Source organism: Schistocerca piceifrons, chromosome 6 (assembly GCF_021461385.2).
Source record: "Schistocerca piceifrons isolate TAMUIC-IGC-003096 chromosome 6, iqSchPice1.1, whole genome shotgun sequence".
NCBI lineage: Eukaryota > Metazoa > Arthropoda > Insecta > Orthoptera > Acrididae > Schistocerca > Schistocerca piceifrons.
Genome location: NC_060143.1, coordinates 545,147,799 through 545,160,582, shown reverse-complemented (window position 1 = coordinate 545,160,582; position 12,784 = coordinate 545,147,799). Strand labels below are relative to the sequence as shown.

At 43.7% G+C, this 12,784-nt stretch overlaps 1 protein-coding gene across 1 annotated transcript in view; it reads left to right on the top strand.

Moving 5' to 3' along the window:
* The window catches only part of LOC124802523 (eukaryotic translation initiation factor 2A), a 160,442-nt gene that overhangs the window by 136,484 nt on the left and 11,174 nt on the right, over positions 1–12,784 (top strand). Inside the window, exons 11-12 of the mRNA XM_047263368.1 lie at positions 2,735–2,830; positions 12,362–12,564. Of these exons, the coding sequence (XP_047119324.1) occupies positions 2,735–2,830; positions 12,362–12,564 (299 nt within the window). The remainder of the gene's footprint in view (positions 1–2,734; positions 2,831–12,361; positions 12,565–12,784) is intronic.

Sequence of the window (12,784 nt, the reverse complement as noted above, 5' to 3'; positions counted from 1 at the left end):
AGCAATTATGCAGACAATTTAAAATATATCAACACAAATAAATGAAATGGATAATAAACTGTATGACTTTGGTTTTCACTTAAATGGAAGGATGGACAAAATAGATCAGTACATTTGGAGGGGGGGGGGGGGGGGGGGGAGACAGGTACAAGATTTTGATGAAGTTTAGATTTAGAGGAAGATCAGACTGAAAATAATGTTGAATGTGCTTGTAATATTAGTTCAGTAAAGGCTGTTACAGTAAATGAAGAGCAAATGTTAGAAACACAATTATTGGAAACAGGTAATTTAGTACAAGTTACAGCTAATAATATAGATACTGTTACAATATTTACACATAAAATGGAACCACAGTTGCAGAGAGTAGAAGCTATTGTGGATTCTGTGATGGTGAAGTTAGTATACATGATAGAGATTTGATAGAGAAGCCACTTTCTTCTGTTAATACTGATAAGTTAATAGATTCATTTACTACTGATAAATTTTCATCTCCTGTTCCTTCTGAGAACTTACTGCTTTCAGTTACCATTGAGGACTTGCCCCCCCTCTGGTATTACTGAGAATTTACCAGTTCCTGTCAGTATTGAGATTTTGTCATCAGTCAGTCACTACTAATATGTTGCTACCACCTGTTACTACTGAGAGTTTACAAATTCTTGTTACTATTAAAAATTTGCTAGATTTGATTATTACCGATAAATTGTCATCATCTGTTATTACTGATAAGTTACTGTCTACCGTTACAACCAGTAAATTGCCATGATCTTTAATTACAAAAAACGTACTACATCTTGCTGTTAACGATATGTTACTGTTGTGCAGTTGAGGTTGGAGCCTCATTATATAACTTAAAAGGATAAGATAACAATTAAATGATTTTAAAAGGATAGGAGGGTACTATACGTGATGCAGATATTAATACGTGACTTCAACCATAATATGTCAGCCACGAATTGAATATTCATTTAAATTATTTATATTTTGGTCCAAAATAGTGCTTGCTATAAATGAGATTAAATTTATTATTATAAAGGAAATAATGAGATATTATTTTAAAAAAGGCAGAAAGTGAAAGTAGTTGTTCATTGCATATATAGAATTTTGTTTTTATTAACTCATGAAATATTTTAGGATTTTGTGTCTGTGGACAATGATTGTCCATTGCCTCGTGGCCAGGGAGAATGGTAGGCATTCTCACTAAATGTATTTCTATGGTGTAATAAAGAGGTTATTATAGGATGTGATGTACCAATCCTTACAGCAGATAGTAATGAATATGAAATAGAAATATTGATAATACATATTTTGGAGTGTGACATTTATTAAGAAAGGCTTACCAAGCGATCAGTGTGCTATAATTTCATAATTTGGTGTACTGAGTTATCTCCAAGCTATGGTTGGTCATTTGGGGAGATCAACATTTGCCAATGCAACACCCTTTGTCATCAGTTTATTGGCAATTATCATACTCTCTGCACCATTTGTACCATGTGCAACAGAGAAATACCAGTTTTATGCTTGGAATTTGCTCAGATAGGAGAGTCCACCAGAAATGATAATGCTAACAATAGTTGGAAGACTAGAGAAAACAGAATAACCTCTTAGAGTCTCCCACTATGAGAGATGTGCTATAATTTAATGAACATCATTCTGAATTAATAAAGGTGTCCATCCAATGACAAGCTATGGATGAAGATTTTATAGAATATAATTGAAAGCAGTGCTATTGATATGGCTTTATGCTTGTCTGGAGCTTTACCCAGTGTGACAAAGTTTTCCAGTATTCGAATGTGCCACACACAATATCCATTACACTGCTAGTGGAGGTGTGTTCATGTTGCGGTCTGCCTCACGTGACTGCGATGATCAGCTTGAATCACCTCATTGACATAATACAAACTGTTAGCTGCGGTTAACATGCTTGGTCACCCTTCACTAGTTTTGCACATCTATACTGCCTTCTCGAATTCATGGCAGGTGAACCATACCTGTTTCCATGACATTACGATCACTCCATAAAATTTTGAAGAATTGCACCTGGGTATTTTTCCTTTAGATGCAAAAACGTAATTAGAGTTTTTGCTTCAATTGCCGACCTATATAGACCAGCAATTCCATGTGGAAACTGTATTTTGAAGTGCTGCGGCGTAGCTACTCCATCTACCAGCAGCATTTGAAAGCTTTCATTCTCTCTTCTTCCTAGATGTGGAATTTAATTTGCATGGGGTATTTATGCATGCATGAGATCTTTTTTTTCCCCCCTTACATATTGACTCTCCCTTGCATAATGGGGAGATGCAATTTCAGACCTCAGGATACTGGAGTCTGTTTTTAAGTTTTTTACTCTTTGCAGTTTCTGTTAGTAATGTCCCTGTGTGAAGATGATGTGGACTGTTGGAACTGTACATCTGTTGTACCAAAGACAACAGTACTTTTTGTGCTTAATAAGCATTGCAGAGGTGGTCCCCACATTTCATTGAAACATTTCTATAGTCTTCCTGTGACATTCTCTCCCAACTGTCACTCAACCACTTACTCTCTGAATATAAAATGTCCTTTTGATGCCCATTGTACATGAAACAAATTATACAGAAAGGGTTGACTAATTTTCTACAAAGGACATTGTCACAATCTCTCTGACTTGGTTCCTAATGTCCAACTAATTATTTCATGACATAATGACTGATAATAGTGTTGGTGATAATAGTGATATTTGTTTTTAATTCTGTTACAGCCTCAACTCAAGTATACAGACCGCCATCAGCTCGTGGCAGGGAGAGCAACTTTCGGCTACATGAAGATGAACCACCAACCAACCTTAAACCAGAGTGTAAGCATAGCATCAAAATTAACATAGTTTCCTTTACAGTTGTGATAAAACATGATCGATGTAGCCAGCTTGACAATTCTAATCTTTCTTCAAAATATTATGTTGATTGACAAAGTCACCTGGCACCACAACTAGATCAGTCATTGAAATATTGGTCGGAAAAATGGAATATTAAGCTCAAATATTATGATTTTTTAATAGATTCTGATTTCAGACTACTAACATTGTTCGCCAAAGGACTGTTTCAGTCAGATATGTAATGATTAATCATTATTGCCCCAAATCAGATAATGAATCATTCTTTATGAAAAATGATGAATTGTCTCAAAATTCAATTAATTCATCACATCTTGATATATAACTGTAGTGTAATGTTCAGAAACTGTGAAGAATTGCAGAAATTTGGGCAAAATTGCTATCAGGACATTGTGAATGCGTTTGCATTCCTCTGTTATATCCTCAGAGAAAAGCTAAGATTTGTCAACCAGGATTTATGAGCTTAAATATCGGCAATGCAGTCCAGTTGTTACCTGGGTACTGAAGCCTGAGCTGTCATCATTGTGTCACAGTGAACACTACCCACTAGTATGAAGTCTTAGGATGTACTCGTAGTTCATGGCGGAGACCCAATTTGAGCATCATGGGTCATCTAATTGCATATTGTATACTGATTTATTTAAGCAACACTGTCTGTACCACCTCCTCCAACACAAATACGGAATACCTCTCATTGTCATGCAGATTGTCACACTATATAAACTACACCTTCAAATAACCAGATTCAAGCAAATGAGAAGAAAGTATATCAAAGCTGTATTCTGCTCAGGTGGCAAAGATTAGTAAAATCATTCTTAGAATAAAATCCCATAAACTGTGCTGATTGTCGTGCCCCTCTACATGTCAGCTCATATAAATTTGCTATCTAAACGATGTCACTTGGCAGCTATTTCAGCTTAACCAACCATTGACTATTTTTTGCTCCTTTGAACCCTCTTTGTTTTGTGATCACTTCCACATGCTCCTTACTTACTTCCTCCCATCTACATGTCACAGCTTGCACCTCGTTCATTTTCTCATTTATTCCTGCAGATAATTGTTTTATAAACCTCATTGTAATTATGTTTTTGTATATTACTTGCATCGTTTTTTGTTGAAACAAAAAGTGTGAGAATAAAGTTGTAATACAGTCAAATCTCAATATAACGAATATCTTGGGACCATGAAAATTAAGCTGTTGTACCAGGGTTCCCCCCTGCGGGTTCGGGGGTTAGAATTGGCCCATGGTATCTCTGCCTGTCGTAAGAGGTGACTAAAAGGAGTCTCCAACTTTTCGGCTTTTCTGTGATGGTCTCCTTTTGGGTTTGACCTCCACCTTATTCAGATTTCTATTGGTAGTGTGTGCCATTTGGGGATGGATGCCTTATAAGGTGTTTTTTGTTTGTCCATCATGCACTGAGCCCCCTCAGTCTTGTAGGTTGCCTACTTCTTGTCTCCTGCGCCATACCATCCTTCGCGCCTTCGACAATTCTGGACCATTTTGCCACCCTAAGTCCAGTGCGGTAGCCAGTCCGTCGTGGTGGGGTTGTCAAGTACCCTCTTGGTGGTAGCCGCCTGACAACACAGGGATCACACTGCTGATGCCTGAGCTATGACCTCCCCGCATATGCCAAGGAGTAGGTGCCCATCCTTTCTGGGGCACTAGGACTCCCGGCAATGGCCATCCCGCCAGGTGGCCCTTGTTGCAGCTGGGTGGCACCGATGGGGAGAGCCCCTGATCGGAGTGGGTGGCATCGGGGAGGCTGATCCTCAATGAAACGGGTTAAATCAACTCAATCTGGTGGATGCTCAGTCCCAGCAGTCTCAAAGCACGTACGAAATGAATTTGATGCTGCGACCTATGATTCTCGATTGTCCCCCCCCCCCTCCCCCCCTCCCTCCCTACCTCCCATCCTCCCCTGGCCACACCTTGGGAGGACCATAGGCCGACTCGGTTTCGTGAGCCGTATGCGCCTTGGTACCTGGTTTGTAGCAGGACTGATGCAGAGACCTTTCAGGCAACTAAACCCCACTTTTTTGTAGACCACCTTGAAGATAGGTTTGGGGAAGTGGCGGCGTTGTCTAAAATGCGCAGTGGGGCGATTTTGATCCAAGCGGCCTCCCCTGCGCAGTCACGGGCGTTGTTCACCTGTGTCAAGCTCCCCGTAAGCGGTGCTTCAAGTGTTGGAAGTTTGGTCACATGTCATCTCGTTGTACTTCCAGTGCCACATGCAGGGATTGTGGTCGTCCTATGCACCCGGGCGCTCCATGAGTGCCTACTCTCACTTGGGTCAACTGTGGGAAGCAGCACTCCCCCTGCTTGCTTGACTGCCCTGTTCTCCATAAGGAGCGACGAATCGTGGAAATATAAACCCTGGACAGGCTCGCTTATCAGGATGCGAAGTGGAAATACGAACAGCTTCATCCTGTGCAGATGACCACATCGTATGCTGAGACTGTGACTTCATTGCCCCCTGTGGCGACGGCTGTCCCTGCGGTTGTTAAGCCTCCAGTGGGCCCTCGGGGCCGCCCTGGCTCATCCCCCCGTGTCTGTGATGGGGGCCGCTGTTTCTTCTGGTACTCCCAAGGCGGCACCTTTAGGAGACCAAGCCCCGAAACTGACGGGGATGTCGGACCCCCTACCCCACCCGCCCCCACCCCTCCCGCCAGAGGTACAGCAGCCTCCTCCGGCTTCTCTCGTGCAGAAAGAGTCCCTTGGAAGTCTATCTTCTAAGGCCTCCTCCAGCACGACAGCTGACAGTCAGTGGCTCAGGGAGCCACGAGCGGCGGATCGAAGAGCTTCCTGCTCTTTGTCTGTCCCTGATGCTCCTTCTGAGTCTCCCTCCCAGGTTGCTCCTAAGGAGGAGCAGGAGGAGGCAAAGAAGAAGAATAAGAAGAAGGAGAATTGACTGGGTAAGACGGACGAGATTCAGGTTGCCTCTGTGCCCCCTGTTCTTCCCAGCTCCGAGTCTGAGGAGGATCTACAGATTTTTGGCGTCCCCCAATGACCTCAATCTTGTCCCTACCTCAGACACACTGATTCTCGATTCAGGCTCTCTTTTTTGGTGGCTGTCAATGACCCAGCAGCTTAATCTGACCCCTCGATCCCTTCACGCCTTTTCCAGCTGCAGAGTGTCATCCTCCTGCGGAATTGCAGTGGTTTTTTCCACCACCTTCCTGAACTCCAACAACTTCTCATCCTCCACCCTTTCTTCTGCGTTGCTCTCCAGGAAACTTGGTTTCTGGCATTGTGAACCCCCGCCCTCCATGGCTATCGCGGTTATTATAAGAATCGGGAAGCTTATGAAAGGGTATCTGGTGGAGTCTGCATTTACATTCTTCACTCTGTTTACAGTGAGCGTGTCCCTCTTCAAACACCTTTAGAGGCTGTCGCTTGTAGGGTGCAGACACCGCAGGCTGTTACTGTGTGCAGCCTTTATCTTCCACCGGTTGGTGATATCCTGCAGCATGTATTGGCTGTGCTGGTGGCCCAACTGCTGCCGCCTTTTCTATTACTGGGTGACTTCAGTGCCCATAACCATTTGTGGGGTGGATTGGTCGCAATGGGCCGAGGCACTGTCGTTGAGCACATGTTGGCGCAGCTCGACCTTTCTCTCTTAAATGATGGTGCCTCAACACATTTCAGTGTGGAGTATGACACGTACTCAGCCATCGACTTTCCGGTCTGCAGCCCTGGCCTTCTACCATCTGTCCATTGGAGTGTGCACGACAACTTGTGCGGTAGTGACCACTTTCCGATTTTTTTGTCATTGCCGCAGCATCACTCTTTTGGGCGCCTTGCCAGGTGGGCTTTGAATAAGGCTGACTGGGACTTGTTTGCCTCCATTGCCAATATTGCACCTCTATCTCATGATGCCATTGATGTGGTGGTTCACACGATAACCAATGGCATCATTTCTGTGGCGAAATCTGCAATCCCCTGCTCTTCCGGGTCCCCTCGGCAGAGGACTGTGCCTCGGTGGTCACCAGAGATTGCTGAGGCGATTCAAGATCGCAGGTGGGCCCTCTAGTGTCATAAGAGGCACCCATCCCTGGACCATCTTATTGCCTTTAAGAGGCTCCGTCCCGAGCCCGTCGCCTTATTCGCCAACCGAAGCAGGAGTGCTGGGAAATGTATGTCTCCACTATTGGCATCCGTACCTCTCCGTCGCAGGTTTGGACCAAGATTGGGCAACTGTATGGCTATCAAGCCCCCATCAGTGTCCCTGGGCTTTTCCTGAATGGAGCCATTTGTACTGACTCAAGACATGATTGCCGAACTCTTCGCAGAGCATTACGCTCAGAGTTCCACTTCTCCAAATTACCTGCTGGCCTTCTGCTCCCTGTAAGAGCGGTTGGAACGTCGGAACCTTTCCTTCCATACGTGCCACCCCAAATTGTATAATGCTCCATTCATTGAGCGGGAATTCCAAAGTACCTTAGCCGCTTGCCCTGATATGGCTCCCAGCCCGGATTGCATCCACTATCAGACGCTCAAACACCTCTCGTTGGACTGCCAGCCATACCTCCTAGACCTTTTCAATCATATCTGGGTTGAGGGTGAGGTCCCCTCTCAGTGATGGGAAAGCATTAGCATACCAATGTTGAAGCCTGAGAAAAACCCACTGGAGGTGGACAGCTACCACCCCATTAGCCTGACCAATGTTCTGTGCAAGTTGTTCGAATGCATGGTGAGCTGGAGGTTGAGTTGGCTTCTTGAGTCTGGAGGCATTCTGGCTCTGTCTCAGGGTGGGTACCATAAGGGCCGATCTGCCACTGATAATCTGGTCTGCCTGGAGTCTGCCATCCGTTTGGCACTTGCCCGCCGTCAGCATCTGGTTGCCGTCTTTTTTGAAATGCGCAAGGCATGTGATACAACAATGCGACATCACATCTTCACCACACTTCATGGGTGGGGTCTTAGGGGCCCGCTCCTGATTTTTATTCAAAATTTTCAGTCGCTTTGTTCCTTCTGGGTGCAAGTTGGTCCCTACCATAGTTCCTCCCAAGTTCAAGAGAATAGGGTCCCTCAAGGCTCTGTCTTGAGTGACTGCCTCTTTTTAGTTGCTATCAATGGACTAGCTGCTGCTGTGGGAATGTTCGTATTGGCTTATTTGTATGCTGATGACTTTTGCCTGTACTATAGCTCCACTGGCATTGCGGTTGCTGAATGGCAGCTACAGGGCACTATCCGCTGGGCACAGTCTTGGGCCGTCACGCACAGCTTCCAGTTCTCGGCCGCCAAGACTTGCATCATGTATTTCTGCCGATGCCGCACTGTTCACTCCGAGCCAAGGCTTTATCTTGACAGCGAACCTCTTGCGTAGTGGAGACACATTGGTTTTTGGGCTTACTTTTTGATACCTGGTTGACTTGATCCCTCATTTTAGGCAGCTTAAACAAACGTGCTGGCTGCTCTTCATTGCTTGAGTCACACCAGCTGGGGTGCCGATTGGTCTACCTTTCTCCATCTGTATCATGCATCGATTCAGTCCCGTCTCGATTATTGGAGCCTGGCTTACGGTTTGGCATCACTTCAGCGTTGCGGTTGCTTGACCCCATCCTTCACTGCGGGATCTGACTCGCCACTGGAGCTTTCCACACAAGCCCTGTCGACAGTCCACTTGTGCAGGCTGATGTCCCTCTGTTGCGGATCAGGCGCCAACAACTGCTGGCCGCTTATGCTGCACATGTTTGTAGCTTGCCCGGTCATCCTAATTACCGTCTCCTGTTCCCCAACTCGGTCGTCCATCTTCCAGAACGGCGACCCCGGTCAGGGTGTCCAATTGCAGTTTGCGTCCGGTCTCTTCTCTCTGGGCTTGAGTTTTTCCCTCTCCTGCCTCCTTTCCGGGTCCGTGTCCATCTGCCACCGCTTTCTTTTCATCCTTGCCACGTTTGCCAGCTCCGCTGTAGTCTTTACCGACAGTTTGATGGTTGCTGGTCGAGTTGGTTATGCTTTTACTCTTGGGAATCGCTCTGAACAACACTCGTTCCCGGATGGCTGCAGTGTTTTCACTGTGGAGCTGGTAGCCATCTCTCACGCCCTCGTGTATGTCCGCTCCTGCTCAGGTGAGTCCTTCGTCATCTGTAGTGACTCCCTGAGGTGTTTACAAGCCATTGACCAGTGTTTTTCTCGCTCTTGTCTGGTGATGACTATCGAGGCGTCCCTCCATACTCTTGCTCGTTGCGGCCGCTCTGTGGTTTTTGTGTGGACCCTGGGTCATGTCGGCATATCGGGTAATGAACGGGTTGACAGGTTGTTGGTGCACTGGCCCTGGAGATTGGCCCTTCGGAGTGTGATCTCCTGTCCTTTTTGCGGCAGAAGGTCATTGGTACTTGGGGCGATGAATGGACCACCCTGCCTTCACCCAACAAACTTCAGGTCATCAAGGAGACTACCAGTGTGTGGTGCTCCTCCTTGCGGGCCTCTCGCAAGGACTCCGATGTACTCTGCCAGCTATGCACTGGCCACACCTGGCTGACGCACGGTTATTTATTGCACCGTGAGGACCCACCTCTCTGTCACTGTGGTTCAGCGTACAGTGATCCACATTTTGTTGGACTGTCCACTTTTAACTGCGCTCAGGCAGACGTTTGCACTGCCTGATACACTCCCTGCACTTTTAACGGATGATGCTGCAATGGCAGGCTTAGTTTTGAGTTTTATTAGCGCAGCGGGCTTTTATCGCTCAATCTGAGGGTTTGTTTCTTTTGAGTGTTGAGTCTGGCCTGTGGCTTACGGTTTTATATTGGGGTTTTTAGTGTGTCTCTTGGTGCTTGGCTTTTCCCTTTTTTTGTTTCCATGGTCGGCCAACCACTGTAAAACTCTGTGTGCTCTTATTTCCTTTTTTCTGGTCTTTGTTTGTGTCTTTCTTGTTCTCTCTGTTGCTTGTTTTTCTTCCTTGTGGGTGTTTCATGTTCGTGGAAAAAAGGGACCAATGGCCTTTGTAGTCTGGTCCCTTCAACCCCCCACAATCCAACCAAACTGTACTAGGGCTATTTTTATAATGAGGTTTTGTTGCCATGACTCGGAGCAAGGAAACATGTTTTCATGGCTGAGAAGTGCATTACTGTAGTACTTTTCTGATTAAAAATAACATTAAAAGACAAATAATGAAACACATTTTGTTCACTTCATTATTAATACTATACCTGTTGAATATCTTACATTATTAATACTATACCTGTTGAATATCTTAGTTTTGGGTACAGAAAAATTCACTTATTTTCCTTTGTTTCTTTTCTCTAAATATTCTCTTTGTGCATATTGTCGTTATCTCCTCTACTACAATCAATTTCTGTGCTGAAACACTGGGGATTGAAGATGCTACCTGCTGAATGGTTTCCAGCTGACCTATTAGCTCATCAGAGGAGGGGGGATCGCACTTATCACATCACTGTCATCGTCAGAATCTTCAATAGGTGAATTATTCTTTAACTCCTCAATTGTAGATTTGTCGGTATATGCTTCAAACACCAATGCCTCGTCATCCACTGACAAGTATTCAACTACTGAAGCACCCTTGGTTTTACCAGTAACTGCTGAATAAATCTCCAGATAACTTTGAATATCATCCTGTGTTAATTAATCCACCACAACATTCTCACCAACATCTTCACTTTAGCAAATTCTTGCATTTTTCCAGCAGTTCACAATCACGTTCGGCTGTACACTGTTCCAGGAACTAGCAGTCATGTCACAAACCTGCTTCACATTGAAACTGTTGGAATTGCTCACCCCATCTTTCAGTGTTTGCAATCATGTGTTAAACTAAACATGAGCGGTATTTTCTCTTAAAGTTCTTAATTTTCCCCATATCTAGTGGCTGAAGAATTGAAGTACAGTTCAGGAGGAAGTAGCATGCTGAAGAATCGAAGTACAGTTCGGGGGGAAGTAGCATAGTTCAGTATTCTTCAAAGCTGGCATGTTGTTATGCACACTACAGTTATCCACCAGCACTGCAATTTTCTTATTCTTCATTGACATCTCTTTATCAAGCGAAAGGAACCACTCACTAAAAAGAGTAGACGTCATCCATGCTTTTCGATTTGCCTTGTAATTGACTGCAATAAAAGAAATCACATTCACAATAAGTCTGTAGCAAAACATTACAGCTGAAGCTATACTGTACTGAATTAACTTATAAGTTATAGGAAGGTAAAAAATGTATGTACCCTGTTACTTGGTAAGCTTCTTACATTTTTGAAGCACCATGGGTTTGCTGATAGTCCGATCACCAGTTGGGTTAATTTGTGTGTCCCTGATGCACTGCTGCAGAGAAGAACAGTTAGGCATACTTTAAATTGCTTCCCTCCTTTACACTTTTCTCCTCTAAAGGCCATTGTTTTCTCTGGTATCAGTTGATAAAACAATCCCGTCCCACCTGCATTGTACAAATTTTTAGGACTGTATTTTTCTAACAGTTTACAAATGGTGTTTTTCCTCCAACATTCTGCATCACCTAAAGATGCTGATTTTTCTTCTCCTGAAATCGCTTTAAAAATGATGCCATGCCTGCCCTTAAATCTTTGCAACCATCCTTTACTTGCCTTAAAATTAGAATCGCCAAGCGACTAAAGCTTTTTGACATATCAATAGACCATCAATTGGTACATTCTGTGCATAGATCTCATTAAACCACTGTGGTTTAGCACTGTCCACATCAGCAGCAGCAGTCATCTTCATTCTTTTTCTTGAAGGGTTAAATTTGCCACCTACAAAACTTTCTTCAATTTCTTTTCATTTTTTATGGGTTGTAGATAATGTCGATCATGCAAGTCCATACTTCCTCACCACATCTACTTGTTTCATTCCATTATCAGTGTCTTTGGAAACCTCCATTTTTGTCTCCAACCTTATTTATTTTTGAGTTCCAGTCATTGTCCAAATTTTAGCAAAGCCCAAAGTGTTTTCATCAATTAAAAACATTCACAGATTGGAAAAATCATGCAGATAAGCTGCTTGTGAGCCCAACAAAATACTTCTGTTTGCTACTGAATCTCAACAACAGACAAACTAAACACTCGTTCAAACAAAGGAGCTCTCTGACATTTCTGCTCAGCACAGCCCACCTGTGGCTGTATGCTATTCTCTTTACCGCTGGGATAAATACAGTTTTGTGTAGCGAAACTTCAGGAAATAAAGCGCTGAAAGTCTAGTAGCTAAATAAACAATACATACCACTATAGTGAGCTTCTTAGCAGTAGGAAACAGTAAATTGGTCAAAATTTTGTCTTCGTTATAACAGGGTGTTGCTAAATTAAGTTCATCATTGTAATGAGGGTAATTAACATAGTACATATAGGAAATCAGCCGGGACCATATAAAATTATTGCTGTACCCAGGTTTATCGTTGTATTGGTAATTGTTATACGGAGGTTTGACTGTAATAACAACAATAATAATAATTGTGAAATTTAGCCACAAAATTTTGTTTTTGAAGTATGCTTCTGTTTTTTTGTATATATAGAGAAAATGTATTTTTTTCCCTACAGCCAACCCATCCAAAGCTGCCTTGAAACAAAAAAAGAAACGAGAAGCCAAGAAGGCACGGAAAGAGCAAGACAATTCTCAGGTTGTTACAAATGGAGAATCAGCTCCAGTAACATCACACACAGTGAAGCTCCCACCTGCAATTGCAGAAGTGGAAATGCCCGATGATCCCGAGAAAAGCAAGAAAATCAAGAAGATAAAGAGTGTAAGTTAATTATTTATTCTTAATGTGCGCATGCGCACACACACTATATATAATAGAGGTAAACATTCCACGTGGGAAAAATATATATAAAAAAAACAAAGATGCTGTAACTTACCCAAACAAGACAGCGCTGGTAGATAGACAACAATAAAAAACACACACACAAATTTCAAGCTTTCGCAACCCAAGGTTGCTTCATCAGGAAAGAGGGAAGGAGAGG